General features: G+C 32.1%; 2 protein-coding genes across 2 annotated transcripts; both read left to right on the top strand.

Moving 5' to 3' along the window:
* The first annotated feature begins 15,041 nt into the window (after positions 1-15,041).
* Positions 15,042-23,524, top strand: LOC132626892 (nuclear cap-binding protein subunit 2-like). The gene is made up of 8 exons (XM_060341921.1): positions 15,042-16,049; positions 16,636-16,859; positions 19,446-19,583; positions 19,661-19,695; positions 21,493-21,606; positions 22,609-22,665; positions 22,778-22,884; positions 23,184-23,524. Exons 1-8 carry the CDS (start codon positions 16,032-16,034, stop codon positions 23,256-23,258), a joined length of 768 nt encoding a protein of 255 aa, XP_060197904.1. The 5' UTR covers positions 15,042-16,031; the 3' UTR covers positions 23,259-23,524.
* Positions 23,525-24,522: 998 nt separating this feature from the next.
* Positions 24,523-25,479, top strand: LOC132628790 (NAC domain-containing protein 14-like). Its single transcript, XM_060344556.1, has one exon. The coding sequence runs from the start codon at positions 24,523-24,525 to the stop codon at positions 25,477-25,479; it is 957 nt and encodes a 318-aa protein (XP_060200539.1).
* Positions 25,480-26,876: the final 1,397 nt, after the last annotated feature.

A 26,876-nucleotide genomic window follows, 5' to 3' on the forward strand; every position in this document is an offset into this window, starting at 1 on the left:
AGACTGCTCAATCCTCTATGATGCCCACATGGTATATTCATATACTGTCAGGGTATCATAAAAGACTAGTTCATTTCTTTAAAAAAAAAAACACTTATCGGTCCTCTATGATACCCACACGGTATATTCATATACTGCCAGGGTATCATAGAGGACTGTTTCATTTCTTCGGAAAAAACACTCATCGGTCCTCTATGATACCACACAGTATATTCATATACTGCCAGGGTATCATAGAGGACTGGTTCATTTCTTCGAGAAAAAAAACACTCCTCGATCACTTATGGTACCCACACGGTATATTTATATACTGCCAGGGTATCATAGAGGATTGATTCATTTCTTCGGGGAAAAAAAAAACTCCACAGTCCTCTATGATACCTGCACGGTATATTCATATATTGTCAGGACATCATAGAGGACCGATTAATTTCTTCGGAAAAAAAAAAAACACTCCTTAGTCATCTATGATACCCACACAGTATTTTCATATACTATTAGGGTATCATAGAGGACTGGTTCATTTCTTCAGAAAAAAAGCACTCCTCGGTCCTCTATGATACCCACACGGAATATTCATATATTGTCAGGGTATCATAGAGGACTGATTCATTTCTTCGGAAAAAAAAACACTCCTCAGTCCTCTGTGATAACCACACGGTATATTCATATATTATAGGGTATCATAAAGGACTGGTTCATTTCTTCGGAAAAAAAAAGTTCCTCAGTCCTCTATGATACTCACATGGTATATATCATATATTATATACTGACAGGATATCATAGAGACTGATTCATTCCATAAACACTAAAAAAACACTTCTCAGACCTCTATGATACCCACATTATATATATCATATACTGACAGAGTATCATAAATGACTAATTCATTTCTTAGATTGAGTCATAATTTAGATACATATAACTTTGTTTTCATTTGTAAAAGAGAAAAATTATAAAAATATATTTTCTATTAATTTAAATTTTAATAAATAAAGTAGTGACTTTAGTTGTTTCTTATATTATTTCTTGTTGTAGTTTAATTTTATATATATTTATATATATAAAAAGTACTTAGTTAATATTTTTATTTTTTATCTTTACAAAAAATAAGAGAGAAAAACAAAAATGAAGTAAGAACAAAGAAGAAGATAAACTAACAAAAAAGGAAAACAAACAAAAATACAAAAAAAAAAAAAAAAATAATAACGGAGACAACTAAATATATTACTGGAGAATAAGAAATAAACTTGTCAAAAATTTAAAAAGGAGATTACGAAAGAAACCAAAAGAAAAAGAGTTGGGGACAGACCCAATTCCATTAACTGACGCGGCAAAACATAAGCCGCAATTTATGGGGTATTATGGGTAAAGATTTATTCCGTGTGGGCAGTAACTGCAATTAAATTTTGTGGGAGCAGGAAAGGCTAAATATTTTATCTTTTATGGGTATTTATGTTGTTTTCCCTGTTTTATAAACACAGTATTATTAAGAAAAAATGGCCCCCCAAATATTTTGGGCGTGCTTTATCTGCTTCACCCAGTAGTCGACTGAGCATATGCCACGGAGAGTGTATCACGTTGCATTCAGTTTTTATTTTCTATCTATATTATTTTAAAAGCATGAATATAAATGTCGATTGATCAAAATATTATTTAAATATTGAACGATTTTTATATTTTTAATGATTTAAATTTACTTTTACAAGAAGTCATAAGAAAGGGACTCAAGTGGAAATTTAACACATTAAAAATAAAGAGTGGTATTACAGCAGGAATTTAACTGTGGAAGAAGAAGAGTTAAGAATGAAAAAGGAATTTATTTTGGAGAAGACTATGTATTTATCATGTATGTAAGAAAAAGTGGTGAGCAATAAGGAATCAAATTGGTAATATTTCTTGATTTTTGTTTTATGTTTGCCGTTTTCTTTTAAAATTTTGTGGTATGTTTCCTTGGAACACCCATGTGCTTTCTAAACAATAATTCTCTTTATTCTATATAAAATAATTGATTCTTTAGATTTAATAAATTGTTTGGGAAATCAATAGATTAATTAATATATAATTAGACAATCATTAGGTTATTATTAGATCATATTTTAATAGGTTTAGGTATCTTTAGATTACCTCATATGTTTGGTCTTAAAAAATATAATAAGAGTTCATTAAAGTTAAGTACCGTATTGTGTGTTTATTTTAAGATAATGAGCATAATAAATGTTGGATAAAATTACAATCTTGAAGATTTTCACACATAAAAGTCAATTTTTCTATTTTTTGCTACATAAAAATCATCCAACTTTGGCCAAGCTAAGAAAAGAGTAATCTCACTTGAACCATTATATTTTATACTAAAAATATGGTATGGCACTTTAAGTTGGATGACTTTTACTTAACAAAAAATACAAAAAGTGCTTTTGTGTGAAAAACTTTAAATTGGATGACTCTTATGTAACAAAAAATAAAAAATGACTTTTGCGTGATAAACTCAAAGTTGAATGACAATCGGTTAGGATATTTTTGTGGGGATCAATACAAATATACTTAAATAAAATAGGAGGACGGGAAAAACATGAATAGCTATCATAATAAAATTAATTAATTATCTTCCAAGTCGGAAGATATACATTTTTATGGTTAAAGAAAATAAAATAGTTAAAATTGTTTCTTCGTATAAATATTTCAAAAAGGCCAAAAAAATTATGACTATGGGAGGACATGATTTTATATATATATATTATATTTTACTTTTGTGATAAACTTAAATTTATTTAATAAATAACTAAATATTATTAAAATTGAAAGATATTCTTATAATCTAATTTTACTTGGTAACGATTTCCAGAGAATAACGTGCAAAGCACGTTCGTAGAGACTGGTAAATATAAAAATGGCTAATTTTATGCTAGCTTATACTTAACAACACAATTCTTCACCTTTATTTGAACTTGGATTCAACATTAATATATTAAACTCATACATGTCGAAGTAAATCTACAGGTAATTAACACCACATTTTGAAGTCATGACAACCTGTTTGACAAGGTGACCCCACTTGACCATGACACCCTATCTGATCAGGAACTTTATCCCGCGTGCATTGAACTGTTGAAGGCGACTTTTAGGGCCACTGATAAAGATCAGAGATATGCCTTGCTCGGTTGCTCCCCTAATAAACGCATGCAGTAAACTACTTGACGTACGGCTGATGCATCGCTTATTATATGGTGATTAGACGGCCTATGCCCGTGCTGTGTACGGGCCCAACACTTTAGATTATAGTGTATTTATGTGTATGTAGTTATTTTTGAATAGTGATAATATATATATATATATATATATATATATATATATATATATATATATATATATATATATATATATATATAGTATATATTATGTTCAAAACACGATTAATATAACATTGTAGTTTGTGCTCCGTATCTAAAATTTTATTATATTAATATTCGCTATGAACACAAAATCGACAAATTTATTAATATTTTTTAAAAGAGAAGACTTGATTAAAAGGAAATTATTTTCTTCTCTTTGAGATAAAACAATAGTAACATTTAAGCATCAGTTGATACTTTCAATTTTAATTTGATTAATTTAAAGATGTAAAATACTTATTATTTTTTATCAAATTTTAATTTGGACAATTCTAATTCAAATTATTAAATTAATTTTACATGTTTAAAACGAAACAAAGTAGAAATTGATTTTTTATTTAAACGAAGAAATACTATTTTTTAATTTTTAGTAAATATTCTCGATTTAGCTCATTTTACTTGTCATGTTGTCTTTTGCATGGTTTTTTAAGAAAACGTCGATTACAATTATAATTTGACTAATTTACCTTATTCATTATTTGATCTGCATTTGATATATTATTTTTTACGACATTAATTTCTTTTCACATTTAATTAGAGTAAGAATAAAAATAAAAAATTAATTAAATTCTATCTTATTTTAAAATATAAATATTTTAAGTATATTTATTTTAGTAAGCATAACAAATAAATGACATGGCGGAATAGCAAATACAACAGTTTAATATCTAGATTAGATCTCAAGCTAATATAAAAAAAGAAAGAAAATTGTATGGTTTGACTACTTAATCTTTTGAAGAAAAGCAATTTCATGGATTGACACGCACGTGGTAATGAATTCATCATTATTGATTTAATGAGATACATTGGAAATTACATGAATATTGTTTGATTTTTTAATAGGGGGTGCACTTTTTTTTTTGGACATTATTAATTTGCACTATTTTTATGCATATATATATATATATATATATATATATATATATATATATATATATATATACTATGTTCAAAACACGATTAATATAACATTGTAGTTTGTATTCCGTATCTAAAACTTTATTATATTAGTGTTTACTACGAATACAAAGTCTGCATTTTTTTTTTTACATTATTTTTTTTAATATGGGGTTCACTTTTTTTTTTATATTACTTGATTTTGTTAATATAGGGTCCACTTTTTTTTACCATGAATTTGGAGATGGTGGGATCCAATTTTTTTTTTTATATATTGCTTGATGTCGTTTAGTATGGGGCCCACCCTTTATGGGGTACACTTTTTTTTTTTTTTTTGACATTATTAGTTTGTACTATTTTTATGCATATAATATATATACATATACTATGTTCAAAACACGATTACTATAACATTGTACTTTGTGCTCCGTATCTAAAACTTTATTATATTAGTGTTTGCTACGAATATAAAGTCTGCACTTTTTTTTTAACATTATATTTTTTTTAATATGGAGTTCACTTTTTTTTTATATTGCTTGATTTTGATAATATGGGGTCCACTTTTTTTTTCCCATGAGTTTGGAGATGGTGAGTTCCATTTTTTTTTATTGCTCGGTGTTATTTAGTATGGGGCCCACCCCCCCCCCCCCCCCTTTTTTTTAAGGGACAACGGGTGACGAAGCATGGGTTTAAACCCATGCTTTATATAGTTTTTTTTTTTATATTACTTGGTGTTGTTTAGTATAGGGCCCACCCTTTTGGACATTATTAGTTTGCACTATTTTTATGCATATATATATATATATATATATATATATATATATATATATATATATATATATATATATATATATATATATATATACATACTATGTTCAAAACACGATTAATATAACATTATAGTTCGTGCTCCGTATCTAAAACTTTATTATATTAGTGTTTGCTATGAATACAAAGTCTGCACTTTATTTTGACATTGTTTATTTTTTTAATATGGAATTCACTTTTTTTTTTTTTTTTTATATTGCTTGATTTTGTCAATATGGGATACTATGTTCAAAACACGATTAATATAACATTGTAGTTTGTGCTCCGTATCTAAAACTTTATTATATTAGTGTTTGTTAAGAATACAAAGTATGCACTCTTTTTTTTGACATTGTTTTTTTTTTAATATGGGATTCACTTTTTTTTTATATTGCTTGATTTTGTTAATATGGAGTCCACCTTTTTTTTTTCCCGTGAGTTTGGAGATGGTGGGTTCCACTTTATTTACTTTTTTTTTAAAAAAAAATATTGGTTGGTGTTTTTTTTATTTTTTAATATTGGTTGGTGTTTAATATGGGGACCACACTTTTTTTTAAAGTATTTTAAGTATGTTGCTGTACAATAATTTCATTTGCTCCCACTAATGGGTTGATACGCATGTGACAATAAATCCATCATTATTGATTTAATTGTTTGATTTTCTAAGCACTTTTGTATTTTAAGTATGTTGTTGTACAATAATTCCATTTGCTCCCTCTAATGGGTTGATACGCATGTGGCAATGAATCCATCAGGCTATATGGGCCCACAATTATTTTTTTCAAAAATTGGAAAACGGATATATATATATATATATATAAGTATTTTAAGTATGTTGTTGTACAATAATTTCATTTGCTCCACTAATGGGTTGATACACATGTAGCAATAAATCCATCATTATTGATTTAATTGTTTGATTTTCTAAGCATTTTTGTATTTTAAGTATGTTGCTGTACAATAATTTCATTTGCTCCATCTCAAAAATTGCAAAACGGATATATATATATATATATATATATATATATATATATATATATATATATATATATATATACATATATATATAAGTATTTTAAGTATGTTGTTGTACAATAATTTCATTTGATCCCACTAATGGGTTGATACGCATGTGACAATAAATCCATCATTATTGATTTAATTGTTTGATTTTTTAAGCATTTTTGTATTTTAAGTATGTTGCTGTACAATAATTTCATATGCTCCCTCTAATGGGTTGATACGCATGTGACAATGAATTCATCATTATTGATTTAATTGTTTAATTTTCTAAGCACTTTTTTTTTAACATTGTTTATTTTTTAATATGGGATTCAATTTTTTTTTTAATATTGCTTGATTTTGTTAATATGGGATCCACTTTTTTTTTCCCCTGAGTTTGGATGTGGTGGGTTCCACTTTTTTTCTTTTCTTTTTTTTATTACTGGTTGGTGTTTAATATGAGGCTCACAATTTTATTTTTTTTAAATATTAGTAGTTGTTTAAAATATGTGGGCCATAATTTTTTTTTAAAAATATTAGTAGTTGTTTAAAATATGTGGGCCCACAATTTTTTTTTGAGCCCACAAACGGACGACGAAACCTGACGACGAAGAAGTGAGGAAACTCACTCTTCTAAATAGTTAGATTAGAATTAGAGAAGTACTGTAGCACATAGCACTACCCACTTTATGAGATCTTAATCAAACCGGAATATTGATTATATAGTAATTAATTAAATTTGTTCTATACAAAAATCAAACGCTAAGGAAAGTTTTATCCTTAATATGAAACGTTTTGTGATAAAATTTAATCGGACTCTAATATAGGTATCAGACACCGAACACTAGACATCGGGTGTAGGGGCGGATCCACACCATTGGGTGTGGGTTCGCGGGAACCCATAATTTTTATCCAAACCTTGTATTTATAATGTGAAACTCTTCCAATATATAAGAAATTTGAGCTGAGAACCCAGCAATAACAGACACTACTGGCTGGGAACCCGCAAGCTTCAAATCCTGGATCCGCCTTTGATCGGGTGGGATAAAAAAATAATAGCACGTATTCATATATTTGGAGGCATATTGGAAAATGGAAATCAAAATAAATGAATGAAAGGGTCAAATTAGATAGAAAAGAAATTTTGTCCATATATAGTTCATCGATTATCATCGAGAACAAAAATAGTATAGTTAGATGCTAGGTCAAGATTGAAAAGAGAACTCATTTCATGGTTTTATCATGGTTCTTCACCCTAATATCGAGCCATTTTATACTGATATAAATTACCAATTACCCAGAATCCCACCTTCCTAACTAGCACCCCAATCATTCTACCAAAATTGCATGGCAAACAATTTCATAAATCTTCACCTACCCTGTGTCCAGCTGGCAGCTGCTCGTACTATGAAACAATCAAAAGGGGTAACAGGACGAGCAAATTATACAAATGATTGCAACATGAATAGTTAAGAGGCTTGTCTTTTCGTAGTGATTAGAATAGAAAGGATACACCTTTATGAATTTAATATTTTAGGTTTTTAGTTTGAACCTATTATATATTTAAAGTTATGAGTTCACTACAAGAAAGTATAGAAATTACAACAGTTCTTTTGGCAACAAAAATAACATAATTGGCAAAAGTCAATATTTGGTAACAATTTAGTTTTATTGTTGACATATATGATGAATCTTTTAAAAATGAACTTTGTTTTGTTGTTTGTTGCCAAAAATTTAATTTTGTTGTCATATAGTATTGACTATTTAATTTTGGGAAAAGTTTATGCAACAACAAAAAAAATGTTGTTGTCAAAAGTGCTTTTTGCAACAATAACCTATCTATGACAACAAAAAAAATTGTTGCCAAATGTCTTCTTTCTTGTAGTGGTTCATATCTGATATTTATTGCAATTTTAGTTAATTTGTACACATAAATTTATATTTCACATTAAAAGTTAGGGGTGTACAAAGTAAACCGACAAACCGCACCAAACCGATAAACCGAGAAAAAAACCCGACTAGTGGTTTGGTTTGACTTGGTTTGGTGTTAAAAAAAAAACCCTACCATAATTGGTTTGGTTTAGTTTTAACTAAAAAAAGTCAAACCGAACCGAACCAAACCAACTCGACATTACATGTATTCAATTTTTAAAATATTTTATACATAAATATATTTATTTGTAATGTAATTTATAAATATTTCTTAAATTTTTAGTAATTTTTTATCTATTATCATATTATTCAAGTTTGAACTTAGAATTAAGTAACTCAAATAAAGTCCAAACCAAAACCAACTCAACACTAATGCAAACAAAAGAAATTCAATTTACGACTAGGAATGACAATAATGTTGGATGTATTGCATATCTATTCTTTAGTTTTACATAATTGATTTAGAGAGTGAAAATACATAACTTAAGTTTTTTTTTGTCATGTAATTAATACTTATTAGCCGTACTTATTTTAGCATGACTTAGTATTTTTAGATTATGGTCATTTTCTTTATGGCTTGTTAATTAGCTATTTATTTTAACTGATTTTATTAGTTTTTGTTGAATATTTTAATACAATGTCATCACTCTTCTCACATTTTGTGTTATTTTCTTAAGAAACAACTTAATTATATAGTTGTATCTTACTAGGACTAAAGAAATATTTGAAGTAAAAGTTATATGTTTTGTACCAAGACTATTCCGAAAAAAAACCCGAAAAACCCGAGAAAACTGAATAACCCGAGAAAACCCGAGGTTAAAAAACCCGAATTTTATTTTATTGGTTTGGTTTGGTGTATAAATTAAAAAAACTGACACAATTGGCTTGATTTGATGTTTAAAAAATTCGAACCAACCCGGTCCATGTACACCCCTATTAAAAGTAATGGCTTCAGATGAACCCGATACCAAAAGGCTGAATATCATAGTTAATGTTGTTTACAAAGTACCACGTCGAATAATTACTACTGTAGTCTGCACATAGATTACAAATTTCAACACACAGCACTGATAAATGAACCAAAGTAGGCTTAATACATCAACAACACTCTAAACTTGCCGGCAAGTTTAATTTAGACACTCGAACTAAGAATTGTTTCAATTGATCACCTGAAACACATAGTAAAGTGTTTCTATTAGACACTTTCGGTTCAAGTTTTGAGAAAAAAAATTGCGCATTTTCTCAAGCGTTTATAAGGTAGTTAAGTTGACCACATAAAACATGTCACTCCTTTAAGTATACACATCAACCTCAATTGGAATAGGCCTGAGATCTTATAGCTTATTGAGGATAAATTAAAGAAAGTGACATATTTTAAGTGTTTAACTTATCTATCTAATAGACGATTGGGAACACACGCACAAAAAAAAAATCTAATTTTGAACCGAAAGTGTCTTATAGGAACACTTTACTATGTGTTCAAATGCTCAATTGGGACAAGCCTTAGTTCAAGTATTTAAATGAAATTTGTCGGCAAGATTAAGTGGATGTTAATGTATTAAGCCATTTTTTCAAATGGGTCTAAATTGTCAGCATTAGACTAGGGCGGGGTCATTACTAGAGCAATGGTCTTCAACTAGTAAACTTCTGTAAACCCATTCTGTTATTCGTCGATGGGCAACGAGGTTCTTGAAATTTGGATCTGAAATATTGCTAAAAGAAAAGGGAAAAAATCATTACTAGGCAATATTTAAAAATATTTGCATAGTAGTAGCAACATTAGTTAGTTATCATTCCATGACAACTAGATATTAACACATAAAACAACTTCCAACAAAAAATCCCTAAGTTTTAGTCGGCTCCTATTTTGCCGGTCAAAGTTTTATCTCCCACAACAGCCATTTCATTCTCTTTTGTCATTTCCTTTTCTCGTGTCTTTCTTTCTTTCTTATTTTCTTTTTATACATGCAAATTCTTCTTTTTGTTCCTTTGAATATTAACATTTTAACTTGTTATAACTTTAATTGGTGGTACTTACATATTTTCTAGTAGATGTGCATTATACTTAATACATACCACTAATACATGTTTTGTTACATATATTATTGAAATATCATAAATTACAAAAAAAAAAAGTTAGTGTTGTGAAGTCAAACCTGAAGCGAGCTAGGTCTCCAGAACTATCCCAAATTCACAAGAAAAATCATATGGTCCTAGATAGTAATTAGCTTTGACATTTGACGTCGAAGCTATTTTCAAAAATAATAATTCAATTTATGATAACCGTTTTAACTTGATATTTTTAGTGTCCAATATGAGATATATGACAAATAAATCCTAATGGTTGGTGCGTGGACATGAATTTGGTGATGGTTTAGAAAAAAGGGAAAATGTGCAAATATATCTCTCAATTTTGCGATTTACATCTGATAGCATCCATGGCGGCATACTTCCATCAAAGGTTGACGAGCTTCAATGAAAAATCAAGAAGTTATTTATCGTAGAAGAAGAGCCCAAGAATAATGACAAAGAATGTACTAAGTGCTACACATATTTCATGATCCAAATCCAAACCCAAAAGGAGGAAAATTAGGCCCACATGGAACCCCAAAGGAGGCCCAATGAGCTTAAAATTTTGCCCAAAGTGGGCTGCTTCTCGCGCCCAAATAATGGGCTGAAAAGTGATTCCTTGGTCATCACATTCTGGCCGTGGGATTTGGTGCCAGGATTTGGCACTTCTTTCCTTACTTTGGTTAGGCAATTCTTGGAAAGGTTTTACTTATTGTTCTAGTTTAATCCTAGTTAGGTTTTATTATTTATTATTTCCATAAAAGTAGAATTCGAATCCATTCTATTTGGGATAGGTTTCCCTTTATATAGGGTTGAATTTTGTTATTTTCAAGGGACAAAATATTATTATTATTGAGAGTTTCTCTTCTTTACATCTTTGTGTGTGGCTACTTTGGATTTATCTTACAACCTTATAAGAACGATTCTTTTAAGAGGTAAGATTAATTCGTACTTGATATCTTTGGTTCTTATTCATAAATTAAAGAAGGTAATTAGTCTTATACTAATTATTGTCTCTAATTTCTTCGAAATAGGGGTCTAGATCACCTTTTGATATAAGTTCTTGAATTAACTCTATTAATATCTTAATTAGTCTTAATCCGCTAATTTTGAATACTAAGACCAATTAGGCTTCTTATCACTTAATCTTGAAATTTGGGGATTTTATTCTTGAATTTCTCCTATCTTTACATTCTTGTCTTTGATCTTCGTATTTTCGCTTCCGCATCATCATCTTGTTTTGTTCAAGTAATCCGATTCTTATCAACATCAGATATACCCTGGTTATAAAAGTGATGTAAATATATTCCTGCCGTTACATAATGGTGCAAATATACCCTTTTTGCTGACAGATTTTGTTTTTTAAAAAAATCATTTAGTTTTACCACGTGGCTTTAAAAAAAGTCTACCAATTTTTTTCGAGTAGACATATTTTTCTAAAGCCATATGATAATTTTGTTTTCTGGTGTGTGGGGTCTGGTTCGTTTAAAAAAATGGGTAGACTTATTTTTTCTAAAGCCACAGAGATATTTTTTAGACGAACCAGAGTCGACCCACCAGAATTTGTTTTTACCATGTGTCGTTAGAAAATATATGTCTACTTAAAAAAAATGAGTAGACTTATTTTTAAAGCCACATGACATTTTTTTTAATTAAAACATAAGCTAAATGATTTTTTTTAAAAAACCCCGTTAGCGAAAAGGGTATTTTTGCATTATTTGTGTAAGGGTAGAGGTATATTTGCACCTTTGCCCTAGAAAAAATAGTATTTGAAGTTAAATGAAAAGGGTACTTGAAAATTCAAGTTGTGTTTAGACATACATTTCATTTGAATATTGAAGTTTTGTGAGGAAATTTCTTTTTACTTGATAAAGTGGTAAAAATCCGTTTAAAAACTTCAACTTAATTGACTCAATGCAGAACCAAACAACAACATACCCAGTGTTGTCTCACAAGTTTGGTCTTAGGAGGGTAACCAAATAATGATTTGAAATTATTCTTTTTGAAAAAAAACAAAGAAATTATGTAGGCGTTTGGCCATGAAAATCAAATATTTTTCACTTTATTTAGAATTTTGAAGTTGGAGTTGAAGATGGAGTTGTGTTTGGTTATAATTTTCGCAAAGAATATTTGGTTGTACGAAGGTATTGAAAGTGAAAAAAGTGAAAATAAGATTTTAGGTATTTTTCAAATTCCAAATACAACTTTAAGTTGTATTTGAAATTTTCATGATCAAACACTGATTTTCAAATAAAGTTAAACAGAAAATTTGAAAAAAAGTAAAAAATTCTCATGGCCAAACGGGTCCATATGTCAAAATAGGCCCTTAATGCTTTACCAGTTAAATCTAGCAAACGTAAATTATTGAATGATTAAAAATTCTATCATCAAACTTTAGCCTTCAAGTCTTAGTAATGCAACTTTTCATTGCTAGCAAAAGAAAATAATATATACTAATACTTTTAAGTTTATTTTGAAAATCAAGCAACTAATAATTTCATGTTTCATTATTCAAATCAAAATGTCAAACACTTTTATTAAATTAAATATAATTAATTGTTGTAAAAATAGCGTCCACCGGTTATTTTTCGACTTTATCTTTGTGAATGAACCCCTCCAAAACAATTCCTGAAGTTTTATTTGAATTTCATATTAGATGAATATTTTTCGGGTTGAAAAGTGTTTATTTGTGAATTTTCCCCTTACGGCAGCGGGCAATTCGCAGAATTGCCCTTCTTTTGGGGTGGTCTTTAAATTTTGCCCCTCATATTTGAAATCTTTAAATTTTGCCCTTCGGCTAAAACTCATGTGTTCCAGGTTCGAACCCCCACTCAGTCAAAAATTTTAAAAAAAATCGCAAGGCAGAGTTTAAATTTCGCTATGCCCCAATCGGCATACACTTGTTAAGGAATTAGCAAAGTTATGCTGGACCCGGCATACTTATGCCTTATGAGCAGACTTGGCATAAGTATGCCGGGTCCGGCATAACCTTGGTAATTGCTTCATAAGTTTATGCCGGGTCCGGCATACTTATGGGCAAACTTTTAGTTAAGTCTTAACTAAAAGTCTTTTCCTAGTTATGCCTTATGGGGCATACTTTTAGTTATGCCTTATGGGGCATACTTTTAGTTATGGCATAACTAAAAGTATGCCCCATAAGGCATAACTTTTCCTTAAGACATAGACTTTGTGTTATAAGACAAATTTTTAGTTATGCCTTAAGAAAAAGTTCCGCCTTATGGGGCATACTTTTAGTTATGCCTTATGGGACATACTTTTAGCTATGCCTTAACTAAAAGTCTGCCCCATAAGGCATAACTAGGAAAAGACTTTTAGTTAAGACTTAACTAAAAGTTTGCTCATAAGTATGCCGGACCCGACATAAACTTGTTAAGGATTTGCCAAAGTTATGCCGGACCCGACATACTTATGCCCAGTCTGCCCATAAGGCATGAGTATGCCGGGTCCGGCATAACTTTGGTAATTCCTTAATAAGTGTATGCCGGGTCCGGCATACACGAGACCCAAACCTTGCCTTGCAATTTTTTTTTTAATTTATGCTTGAGCGGGGGTTCGAACCCAAAACCTCATGATTTCTGCGTGAACGCTTAGGGTTGCAACGCGAAGGGCAAAAATTAAAGACCAGCAATATGATGGGCATAATTTAAAGACCACAAATATGAGGGGGAAAATTTAAAGACCACCCCAAAAGAAGGGCAATCCGCACAAAAAAACGTACGGCAGCTAAAACAATATCGGGCCGGCCCAATTAGAGTTGAGTACAACAAATTTTGTTTTGAGCTGGTTTCGGAACTGGGCCCCCAATTTGTAAGTTCCCAGTTTTTCCTCTGTTTCTCATGAAGCCCAAAGCCCTAATTTTTTCATTTTCAACATTTTTATGGACAGTGTATGAATCTTAGTTTTTTATTTGTTTTTTCAATGGTTCTTATTGGTGAAATATGAATTTATGATTTGGCCAATTTTTTCATCTGCTCTTTCATTTATAAAGAAGCACTGAATTCTGTTTTCTTCTGTACGATTTTGGTGACTTTTAGCAGGTTAACAATGTTCTATTGCTACACTAAATTGACTATAGTACTTAGGTCGGTAAAAGATGAAATTGTTACTAATTTATATCGATGTGTGAATGTTCTTTCTAATTTTTACAAGTTAATACGCATTCTTGTATCTTTCCCATGTGGTGGTGGGGTTTCAAAGTCATGACGGTATACTAAACCTACGAGTATTAGTAGTCAAGTTACCGAGTATTTGTTAAATAAGAAAAGAAGAATGAACCAACAAGAAACGCAAGGTACGGGAAAATACTACTATAAAAAGATGGGGCAAGGGATAAAATAAAACTACTATATAATGAATAAAGACAAAATGAGAAAATGAAAAAGGTAATGACACGATCACACCAAATCGGTCATTATACAAGTTTGGACTTTTTATCGTTATATAACGATAAATTTAACGATACAACACAATGAAATTTAAGTAACAATCAAAACAAACATTGTATTTAAACTAACAATACAATAATAGGTAACAACCATTCAAACAAGCGGTTAGCAAGTCATTTTTCTTTGTTTTATAACCTAAAGTCACTCAACTACTGTTATTTCACCTACAACACCCAACTGATTTAACTCATTTTTCTTTTGAATTTTGTGACATGAACTTTTTTATTTTAAACCAAACTTTTTAAAAATAAAAAGCTACCCGTTTTTTGACCCGCTCCACTTGCACGCCTAGGTAAACACCGTACCAAAAAACAAAAATAATAATATAGTAATAAACGCTTACCCATTTACATTACAAATTACATTAGTCAACCAAATTGCCTGCAACTGTTTTGCATTATAAACATATTCCACTTGGTGGGTATCCAATCCTTGAAGATTTATATCCAAAAGTTTCTAGTTTTAACATCAGCATTGACTACTGCTTGCAAACTGTTCGATAATATTACTAACCCAATTCGTCTCCTTAAATCATTAAATTACTTATTATTTGATTGAGTAAAATGGACCAATATAAATTGTAGGTATTGAATTACTCTTAATTGTTAGCTCAATTTAGTTGTGGACCAAAATAAACTGAGAATATGCTGCATTTTGTTTCATTCAATGGAAATAATTGAATTACTCTAAAGTTTTTTGCTCAATATTGGCATGAAATATTGTTTCCATAAGTTTACTCTGTTTTAGCTGAATGTAAATCTCCATTCTTGTAATGTAACTAATGGCATGAAATAAAAAATTTAGTAGGTCAATAAAATGGTTAAAATGGGTAGCTTTTTATTTTTTTAAAGTTTGGCTTAAAATTAAAATTCCATGTCAGCCAAACCGAATGGAAAAATGACTTAAATTGGTTGGGTGACTTTGTAGGTGCAATGACAATAATTGAATGATTTTTGGGTTAGCTCGTCGCACCGGGCTTGTCTAGTGCAGGTTATCTCTCCTGTGTGGTTTGCGAGCTATTGCACAGGAGCGGGTTTACCCTGTGCGCACCCGAAGTGTATTGGCTGCGGGTTCCCTTGTCATAAAAAATAAAAAAAGAAGAAGATAACTATCATTAGTTGAGTGACCAACCATCTGAGAAATCAACTTGTGGAAGTCATAGTTCTCATTTAGATTTACCAGAATTTTCTATGTATTCTTATTAGTAGTTTCATTTAGAATATGCTAATTTTTTAACTATCATTTAACTCTGAATCAGTCTATCAAAATGCTGGCTGTGAAGTTGAGGCTAGTGTATTGGCGAACTTGATAACTATTCTCTTGAATGATTAATCATTCTTTTGTCTGTTGAGCTTACTTATAACTCATCAAATTGTTTTCCTGTTGTTCTTAACCCGAATTAGAATGTTGCAGTTACTAGGTGCAAAAGATACAAAGTGGGAGATATCCTTGGGAGAAGAACGTAATGGCTTCTCTGTTCAAGGTAATATGAATGCCACAGTGTTCTTTGATTTTTCATGTACATGGGATATTTGTTCAATAAAAAATTTGTCCATTGATTTAATGTTTTTAAGTTGTGTTTTCGTGTATTGTACTAATGCCTGAAGGGATCTTCTCCTGCCTGTGAAAAGCACAACCTTTGGAGGAGTATATAAAAACATGTTATAACATTGTACGCTATGCTTTACTCCGTGTATAGCTAAAAAAAATAAAAAAATTCCTAAACTTTTTCTGTCATCAGAAGGGGGTTGGGGAAGGGGGTTGAACACACACATATTGCATGGAGACTTGAACAGGCTCGGTGTTATGAGTAGCTAACAACTCGTACATGGTTTCCTGATTTAACTCGGAAGTTTGTTGTTTAGGAAGCAAGATACGTCTATCAATCTATGACTTTCCAAACTTCTGTATAATGTTAGCAAAGTGCAGCAATTGAGTCTCTGCATCTCCATTGGCATTTCATGGAATTTTAACATAAAGAGATTGTGGTGTCCTATGTGCTTTCTTAATCTAGATTTTATTTGGTTTTAACTATCTTTTAACATTTTCTTGCTGTTCGTTTCTCTTAGGATTTAGCCAAGATTTCAGCATATAGGGATAGAAGGTTTCCAGGAACACAAGAAGAATTTGAAGATGCCTTGTTAAAGTCGACAACTGTTTATGTGGGGAACTTGTCCTTCTACACAACAGAGGAGCAAGTATATGAGCTGTTCTCTCGTGGTGGAGAGATTAAAAAGATAGTGATGGGATTGGATGAGAATTCCAAAACTCCTTGTGGATTCTGCTTTATAATGTATGGTCTCCAATTTCTTCCATTTTGTGTTTGCTAACTTTCAACCCTATAATTTATAGATACACCTGCTCCAGCTTTTACCAGTTCTGATTTTTGTCTACTTGTTCAGTTAGGATTTCATCTTATGTATTTATCATTTGTTCTCGCCACCTGATGAATTTAAGAATCATGTCCGCTGTTTCTACTCCTACAAATATGGATCAACTCTTACTCGCTGTGTCTTCAGATTTAGATGACATATTTTACAATTCGGGGGGTTAATACAAGGAAATTAAGAAGTATTCTGAAGATTATTAAAGAAGCTGATACCACAATCATTGTCGTGTTTAGAATAATTTGACATGTTCTCTTAGCATATTGTATGCAATCTGAATCCATTAGATGCAATCAAAGACCACCTAGGTTGAGGACAAGATACCTGGTAGAGGCAAGGGCCAATATAATTTCTTTTTGTTTTTCACTTTTTTTTTTGTTGGTTGTATTAGATTAAGACTGATGACATAGGCAGAAGGCATTGTTTTTTACATGAAATGGGCATTGTTTTTTACATGAAGGAGAGAACATTAGCTCCAGTTGTTCTTTGGTGCAAAGGGATTATATGAGTAAAAGATTCGACCTACAGGGTTCAAATTGAGAGGTGCTGTTAAATATGTGGATGATACGGAGGTGGCTCGAGAGTGAATAATGGAGCTAGATGTGTAGGAGTGGAAGAGCACATTGCATCGAGCTGCCTGATTCTAAAGTCGGATGTGAAATGAAAGTACAGGAGGCAAGATTATCATATGGTGAGCTTGTCAAGGATTTGATTCATACTGCTGGATAAATGGGCAGTTGGCTATTAAGAGTAGAGAAGTGGAGTCAGAGGTGAGTATTTGGATCTCTTGATACCTTGGATATCTTAAAGGAAAAAATGGAAGACTTCATAAAAAAAGAAAGAACAGAAGAAGCTCCGGGGCTGGATGAGAAAATGGAAATGTACAATTTTTTATCAACAATGAAAAAGCTTGAAATCTATTACAAGTCTAGCTAGGAGTAAAGCAGGGACTTCCAAAATTTTGAAATATCTGAAGATAATAAGGCAGTTCCATTTTCTTTAATGGATTCAACACTATTGTAATTATCTATCTAATTCTGTCACAGCTATCAATGTACAACTTTGTTATGGAATTTTGGATTTAAAGAGTCCTTCGAGAAAGGGAAGGGATATGCTGGAGAAAAGAAAAGAGAAGGGAAGGAGTATTTATTATTACTTTTGTATCCATTTGGAGAAAAATGAAAGCGACTGTTATCTGACATTAATCTCCTGTTATGTAGTTATTTTGTTCGTACTCCTGAGGTCCTTCTTGGTATTACAAAATGTTTCGCCAAATGGGACTGCATTTCTCCATGTTTTCGCCACTTTGAACTGAAAAGGAAACTTCGCTCCTGCTTGATAGAAAAAATAAAAGAATTTTCCTCCTATTTCTGTCTTATCTTTTCCTCCCTTTTTTCAAGTCCAGGGGTCGGATTAACTTTGTTAGTCTAACAGGTATCACAACAAAAATCTTCTTGTTTTACTCCTTCGTCACTTTCTTAATGATGGAAAACAAGATCATTAACAAGGAACGAGGAGAGTTTCTAGCTTTCAAATCAGAGAAAAATAGATTCCTTGCAAAAAGAATCAACCAAATTAACATTTCACAAGGTTAAAGTAGATCTATGTTCTTGCCTTAAAAGCCCAAAATTTGGGTACTAATATTGTTTTTGCAACTTCATGCATCCATGTATCATCACTATTTTTCCAGAAGCTATTATATAATTCTTTGATGACTTGCGGAAAATATTTGCTAATGTTTCAAGAAAACTTTTTATAGGTTCCTTGTTAAAGGAAAAAAAAGAAAACTTTTATAGGTTATGGTGGTTGTTTAGGTTGTTTTTCTTTTGGATGCATGGGTAGTAATGGTGGTGGCCGGTGGGTGGATTTGTATTTGGGAAGTGTGTTGGTTTCTTAGCATTCTCTGTCTTGGTGTCCTGTTCCAAGCTTATCAAATTTTGCTACTTTTAGATCTGTTGTCATTTTAATTGGCTTGGTTGAAACTAGAAAGTTTAAGAACAAATGTTTGAATATGTATTATTATATTAGGTTTGATGGGAAGGAGTTTAAATAATATTTTGAACTGCAAAAAGTAGAGAAGTTGAAATGATGTCAGATGATTTATTAGTATAAATTTATGCCAGGTTAAAATATTTGACATTAGGACGTGAACTTTTGGGATGTGTCCACATAAATATAGATCAATAGAAACGGAATGGAAGCAGTGTATCACAACCTTGTCAGTTTTGATGCTGCCACTGTTGCAGTAGTAAGCAAATACCTATTTGCTGCTTATTTTTTTCTTTCTTGATAGTTGAAGTGAGTTCTTTTTTATAAACACCAAGATGTTATTAGGTGTACGTTGTAGTTTGTTGCATCTATGTCTTTGAGGTTATCTCCCGATTAGGTCATTACCACCTTCCCTGTACAAGGAGAAAAAAGCCAAAGAAGAAAACAAAAGAAGGTGAGGAGAATATCATTTGCATCGGTAATAATGGCAAAACTATTATCAGGTACTACTCTAGAGATGACACTGAAGACTCTGCCAAATATATCAGTGGGACAATTCTTGATGATCGCCCTATCCGTGTGGATTTTGATTGGGGATTTCAAGAAGGTAGGCAATGGGGCCGTAGTAGGAGTGGTGGACAGGTAATCTCATCACTGACTCATCCTTTTATCTTGAGATTCATGCTAGCATTTGATCTAATTTACATCTTTTTTCCCCGGTACGCGACGAATATCGTACCGACTATGATCCAGATATCCTTCTCTTCTATTAATAAGCATGTGTTAACAATTTTCTTTCGACTTCTTTAGCTATTTTTTTAAATTTCAATTTTTTTATTTTGTAGCTATTTTCTTAAATTTTTTAATTTCGGCTAAAAATGTTTTCACCCTATCATGCACTAAAGTGATGAACATTGAAACTGGAAGGACACTGGAATTGAACAAAAAGGACATGAACTACTGGGACAAGCTAGTCAAAGTTAATTAATTGTATGCAGAAGGATGTCAAACTAAGTACTCTTAGCTAATTTGTTTAAGCAAATGTTTTTTTTTTTTTTTTTTTTGACGATCAACAAAAAAGCAGGGAAGTGTATGTAAACGTCTGTTAAAACTTTGCATACTTTCGTCACGTATGCCAGTATGTTGTAAGTAGTGGTGTGTGTAACTTCTCTATTTGGAAATTGAAACTAAAGTGGTACTTGACCAGCTAATAATATGTGTAATTGTGTACATTATTCCTCTATACACAATAGTGCTTGAGGTTTTGGGTATACTTGTTGATGCAACATCATAGGTTACTCAAGTGCCTTCTTAAGAAATGACTCCTACAGTACTTGATCTAAAAAAGAGAGAGAGAGAGAAAAGAAGTACATCTCTATAGTATTTGTTTCAGTAAGTACTTACCCTAACACGGGGTTTGCCTAGTGTGAGTTATCTCCCTTGTGTGGTTTGCGGGCTATTGCACGGGAGCGGGATTTACCCTGTGTGCACCCGAAGGGTGGCGGCTGCAGGTTCCCTTGTCATTAAAAAAAAAAAAAGGAAAAAAAAAAGAAGCTTCTCTCCTCTTATGATCATAGATTCTATAGCATTCTATCTCAAAGCGTTAGTGACCCTAATGCATTTTGCTTTGAGTGAATGAACCAGAGTCTCAAATGTTTTTTTTATGACGGTGGTGTCTGGGCCAGCTTGCTCGCACCTTATACCAGCACAAGTACCGGGCAACTCTGCCCACCATGACTTACGCAGGAACCAGTGTTAAAAATGTGTTTCAAAAGCTTCAGTTTTCAGTATCCTTCTCCTATAGTTGTTGGACAATCGACTTGATGAAGAGGGAGGAAATTTCATCTGGTAGTCAATGTGATGTTCCAAAGTTTTAACAGGGCAATGCTTTTTTTTTTTTTTATGACATAGGAACCCCTAGCGGCTACCCTTCGGGTGCGCACAGGGTAAACCCAGCTCCTGTGCAATAGCTCGCAAACCACACAGGAGAGATAACCCGCACTAGGTAAGCCCCGTGCGACAAGCTCGACCCAGAAGGCAAATCCCCTGCTTTTCTTTGTTAGTTAGTTTACAAGGAAATATTATGAAGTGGATTTCGTTTTTTCTTTTGTCATGAATCGTTTATCAGGAATCAGAACTTCTAAGATGTATAGAAGTTCCTTTTAGTGTAAGTGACCAGGAGATGAATTTTGGCTCACAGATTTATTACTCAATCAAGAATAGGAAAGGTGGTTGACATGTTTACGTGGTTTTCTGATATATGCGTCTTAAGGTTGATTGTTTAACCCAACTTATCAAAGAAAAGAATATGGTTTAACCCATGAAGATGTGCACAAAAATGTTATACTTTATGGTTATTCAATTTAGTAAGTTTTCATCACCTTATTGGACAATTGGTTGAAAATCTAGTATTATAGTCCAAGCAACTAGAACAATGCTACTTTTTGCATTTGTTCACCCTGAAAATGTCAACAGAGTTTAAGACATCATTCTTTCTCCATTTATATGTAAGAATTTAGAGCTGTCTTTTCATACCTTTACTAGTTACACGTCGAGGTGGTTATGGAAAATTAGTCCAAAAGGAATTGGAAGCACAAAGGCAGCTGGTGGATTATGGAACAAGATCATTGGGCGCGTACCCACCAGTTATGCCACCACCTCACTGTAAGTTTGACTGCTCTTAACTTAGTAATTAGTTGTTTCTTCGATAATATTGACTTTTTTCTTGCGTCTTAGCAAAGAGCTTCTTTCCCTCAATTTTTTTGATAATATGTGAAACGTGGAATGTAAAGAATGCAAATATTTTTCTTCTTCCTTTTCTTTTTTCTTTTTCCAAGAAGGAAATATTTTTATTCAAGAGTCAACTTGAAGTGCCTCATTACTGCAGATTTAGATTTTACTACTACAGGACTTGTGTGTGCTGCATAACTGACTCCTATACGTAAACCTAGTGTTTATTAGTATGTACAAAAGTTGGTTCAGGGGCGTAGTTCTTCTGAGTTGTTATTAGCTGGTTGTGTCAATGTTGATAGTGAAGTTCTTCTGAGTTCTTATCTTACACCTCACTGTTTCAAATATATGTGCCTTTTATTTGATGAGTTATAACTATAGCTGTCAGAGGATTAGTCGTTTTTATATTAAATACTGCATCTCTTAAGCACAATATCTACATTCTGAATGCTTGATAGCAAAATATCAAATGAGTCTGGCGAAAAGAATAGTATAAGTTTGAGCATGGATAGAATGGCAGCTTCTGGTTGTTAATGATCTGGGTTCTGTTCCAGTTCTCAATTTTGAGCTAGCCGTATTCTTCCCCATAAATTAATCTGGCTGCTTTTTCCAAACTAATGCTGTCAGTTCCCATTATTCTAGTAAAATCAGATTTAAACTTGAGATTTTTTTAACAAGAGAAAAGGGAAAAGGAAGAGGTTAAATCAACCCCTATAGGATTTCAAATTAAGCTTGGAATAGTTGATTCACTGGACCTTCAAGCTCCACTGAGTTTTTCTTGCACTTACAATCATCAGAGTTTATCTGCGGTGCTCAAACTGTGTGGTGCGGTAGGTTTTGCAATATAATATAATATGATAATAAATGTGGTATACTTCTTATAGACCTTTTAGTGTGTCTATGGTATTGACTGATACAATAAATATAATGCTGCAGATGGTAGACATGGCGGAAACCATGGTCATGGAGGAGGCTCTTATCGACATGGTAGAGGTAAGCTCTTTAAAGCTATTCAGTTCTAATGCTCTACAACATTGTATTATTCTGTCTTTTGCTTCATTAGAATAGATTTAACAGATAACTCTTTATCATATGTGGAAAACAGACTTTCATCGCAAGCGACACATGGAAGATGACCACCATCGGTCAGATTATTCAAAGAGGAGTTATGACCGTGAATCTCAGAGAACCTCTGATCATGAATCCAGACGGGTATTTTCTTTTATACCTAAGCCATCATTTCTTTTTACTGCTTTGCTCTTTTTCGCCAGCATGTCCTTGTTCCATCTTTTCATATGTACTATCTGATTAAATATTTTGGAGTTCCCCTTCTACTAAAATCAGCAATTATAGGATATTATTAGAACCAAGCCTTAGTTTGTATGGATATCAAAGAAACAGGTTCCCTGATTTTAGCTTGTGATTTTAATGAATAGGAGGTTGAGCTTCAAATTGTTTATCTCTCTTGTTTGTCAGCCAGTTTTAGTGATACTTGTTGCTCTTTTGCGCAGGACAAGAATCCACGTTTCCGTGAGAGTGGTGATTCTGATGAAGAGGATGATGATGATAGGAAGCGGCATACATAGTTCTATTTTTTGATGTGGATTCTTCGGAGAACAATGTGTTACTTTAAAAAGAGTTGAAGACCCTGCTCTTTCTTGCTCTCATCAAGTTCCTTTACTTGTGCTTACACAATTAAATTGTTGTACATTAAGAACTACTCTAAAACGTATTTGCACTTAAAGGAGTAATCGTTGCTTCTCACTCTCTTATTTATCTTCATTTGTTTGTATTTCTGATGGTCATTGATGAAGTTAGTTTCTCAGTGTACCCTATATTAAAAGCCATTACTCCAAGCTTAAAGTGATCAAAGAATGCATTGCGAAGCATGAAAACTTTGCTAGCAACGATAAATTAGCGATGAGTAAGTTTAATTCATGGCTAACAAACCTCAGAATAGTCATGTGCTTACTGAGATGTTCTGCATTTATGGGCGTTTGTTATAGTTACCGTTATTGTGGAGTTTTGTTTTAAACTCATATCTCAACTTAAACTAGACAACTTAAATTATATCAGAACCTCCCTTTTAATACCATAGAGAAAAATACACGAAATTATGTCCATATAGAAAACGGATAAGAAGCTTTCCATACGTGTTGGTAAAAAAAAAAAAAAAGAAAAAAAAAGGGCCTTCCATTAGTTCTATATTGGGTGGAAGAAATTAAATTTGGGGAAGTTACACATTTGGATGATCGACTAAAATTATTTATAGTGAAGGTGTTTGATTTGATACTGACCCGAAGTTTAATAAATAAAGGAAGATTTTTGAAGTTTGTGAGTCTAAAACAAACCATATAAATTTGTGTGGCTGAAAATCATTTAATTAAGGGTAAAAAGGTAAATGTAATGTCGAATTGTTACTATATATAAAAATGTGTTATTTGTTTTTGGACTGACCAAAAATAAAAGAGTGTCATATAATTTGGGACGGAATATATAATAATGATACATATATTATAAATCAGCTGATTATTTTCTTGGACTATTTAAGTTAATTTCTCATTAACTAAATTAACCAACGAAGTCCTACTTGTTACCGAGTTAATTTCCTAACACGGACTAACCCGGATGCATTAGACTGACTCACAAAATCTGTCTATAAACTTTTTATATGGAAACTTTTACTCTCTGTTTTATTAATTCTAGTTGAAGTGAAAAGTTTCCAAAAAAAAAAAAAGTTTCCATATAAAAAGTTTCAACACACGCTTAGACTGACTCACAAAATGGGTCTATAAATTGTGACCTTCCTTGGCCTTTGTTTTCATTGTTATTGAGAAAAGAGATCAAGTGATGGAGAATCTTGAAGAGGGTTACCGTTTTCATCCGACAGATGGAGAAGGGCTTACTTTCTTGTTGAGATTCATTGCTGGACAAGAGATGCATGATTCTGGTTTTATCACCACTAATGTTGATGTTTACGGTAAACATGAACCATGGCAGATTTATGATCATGGAGTACCCTGCGGTGATGATGATGATGATGACGATGACACCGACTGCACTCAGTATCGCTATTTCATCACAAAGCTCAAGAAGAAGAGCAAGTCCAAGTATAATCGCAATGTGGGAAACAAGGGCAGTTGGAAACAACAAGACAAGGGCAAACCAGTTATATACTCATCATCATCACCTGTAATTATTGGATGCAAGAAGAGCATGTCTTACGTGAATAAAGGGTACAATAAGAAAGATGGGAATTGGCTGATGAAGGAGTACGAGCTCTCTAGTGTTATTCTTCAGAAATTCGATGAGGATTGCAGAGATTATGTTCTCTGTGCTATCAAGAAGAGGCCTGTTACTAGTTCTTGTCCTTCCGAGACTTCCACAGTCACAATCTTGAATAATTTTCCTGATGAAGTAACCTGTAATTCACACTCTGAATCTGAAACCATGGGTTTCTTGAATTTTCAAGAATCACATCAGGCTCTGGAATCGAATAGTACTGCTGATGAGCCGTTACAACTAGTGGAGCCATATGATGCAGGGGACTATATGCAGAGCAATTCATCAGTACAAATGGCAATCTCACAACCCCAATTAGATGTTCTTGAATGGGACAAAAACGACTTGGAAGAATTAGAGGGGATGTTACATGATATGCAACAGGACGACATGAATATCGTTGAGCCGTTATTAGCAACAGAGGCCTCATACACTGCCATGCTCAATTTTGTGCCTGAAGATGTGCTTAGCTTTGATCCATGGGAAATACTACTTGACATTGATCAGATATTACAAGGAACCTGAGGTTGTGTCAATGGAGACCATTTGTTTTGCTTATTTGCTGATGTGGAAAAACCTGTAATATTATATAGACATTCTTTAACAAGCTGTATAAATCTTTCGTAGGAGATGATTGAACATTTATTATTAAATTTCTGTACTTGTTTATGTTATAGTACTTATTAGTTTAACTGATTAGTTCCAAAAGTATACCAGCTAAGGTTAAAGAGGGAAGCAAAATTAGATGAGATGATTGTTGTTGTTATTAAAGCCGAATTATGTGATAATTCATTCTTAGCTTTTTAGGTGTTTGATGATATGCCAAAGTAAATTTTATCAAAAAAGTGTCCATTTAGCTTTTTTTTTTTTGGTAAAAAAGAGTGTCTACTTATCAGATAAAAAAAAAAAACCTTATTTTTTCATATTTGTTGGTCCCAATGTCTATTTAATTAAGAACAGTTTAGTCAAATTACCTATTTTTATCTAAGAATTAATATTTTTTTAAAAAATGTACAAATGACTAAGTAAACACTTTTTTTTATTCGGAGGGAATAATATGTTTGCAGTCAAAGTTATGTAACGATGGCGACTATTTGACCGGAGGTAATTAATGGGTTATTGAATTTAGATGAGGTCTCGATTCTTGAGACTTTTTGACCCATATTAACTTAGCAGGTGCCTACTTTTTCTTGTTATTTAGCATGTGGTGCCACAAATAGTCTCTAATGACTGGCAATCTGGGTGACACTTCTCCTGAAGTTTTGCCTATTAAATTATCTTAGATTATATTCCCTCCGGTCTAAAATAATTAAGGTTTTAGACTTAGGCATATGAACTATGGAATTCACTTACTCTTAAAAATTAAGTGTATTGACTAAAATCCTCTTAATTAAGAGGGATTTTAAAACTATAACAAGCGTTAAATTTGTTCATTGAATTAAGGATGTGTCAAGGGTAAATTTGAAAAAAGAATAAGATAGCTTCTTGATAGACTAAAAACCTCATTATTTTGGACCAGTTTTTAGAGACTAAATTCTTAATTATTTTGGACCGGAGGGAGTAGACAATAGACACACTAATTGCTGTAATCCAAACTTTTCAGTCCTTTTCTGTATCTGAAGTCATGTTTATACCCCCTTTAGGATATTTAATGCTAGTCAATAGTCATACTTTTTCATCTAATTTCTGGCCGAAGTTGATTATCACACTAATTGTGGACAGACTACTAACGTTGGGTGTCCAATTCCAAAGGAATGTTTTCTATGTGATAGGTTCAAGAAGAGACACGTTATCATTTATTCTTGAAATGCTCCTATTCTTACTTTCATCCGGAAAATAATACTTGACTGGTTGATGATAAGCAAACAGATAGACCAATGAGATACTAGAAAGTAAAAGCGGGAATCTAAACTGGACTATTT

This window comes from Lycium barbarum, chromosome 2, assembly GCF_019175385.1.
Source record: "Lycium barbarum isolate Lr01 chromosome 2, ASM1917538v2, whole genome shotgun sequence".
NCBI lineage: Eukaryota > Viridiplantae > Streptophyta > Magnoliopsida > Solanales > Solanaceae > Lycium > Lycium barbarum.

Coding starts and splice junctions, on each gene's coding strand:
- LOC132626892 (XM_060341921.1), top strand. Junction 21,607..22,608: donor AGTTATGCCACCACCTCACT/GTAAGTTTGACT, acceptor ATAATGCTGCAG/ATGGTAGACATGGCGGAAAC. Junction 22,666..22,777: donor CTCTTATCGACATGGTAGAG/GTAAGCTCTTTA, acceptor TGTGGAAAACAG/ACTTTCATCGCAAGCGACAC.
- LOC132628790 (XM_060344556.1), top strand. CDS start 24,523: ATGGAGAATCTTGAAGAGGGTTACCGTTTTCATCCGACAGATGGAGAA.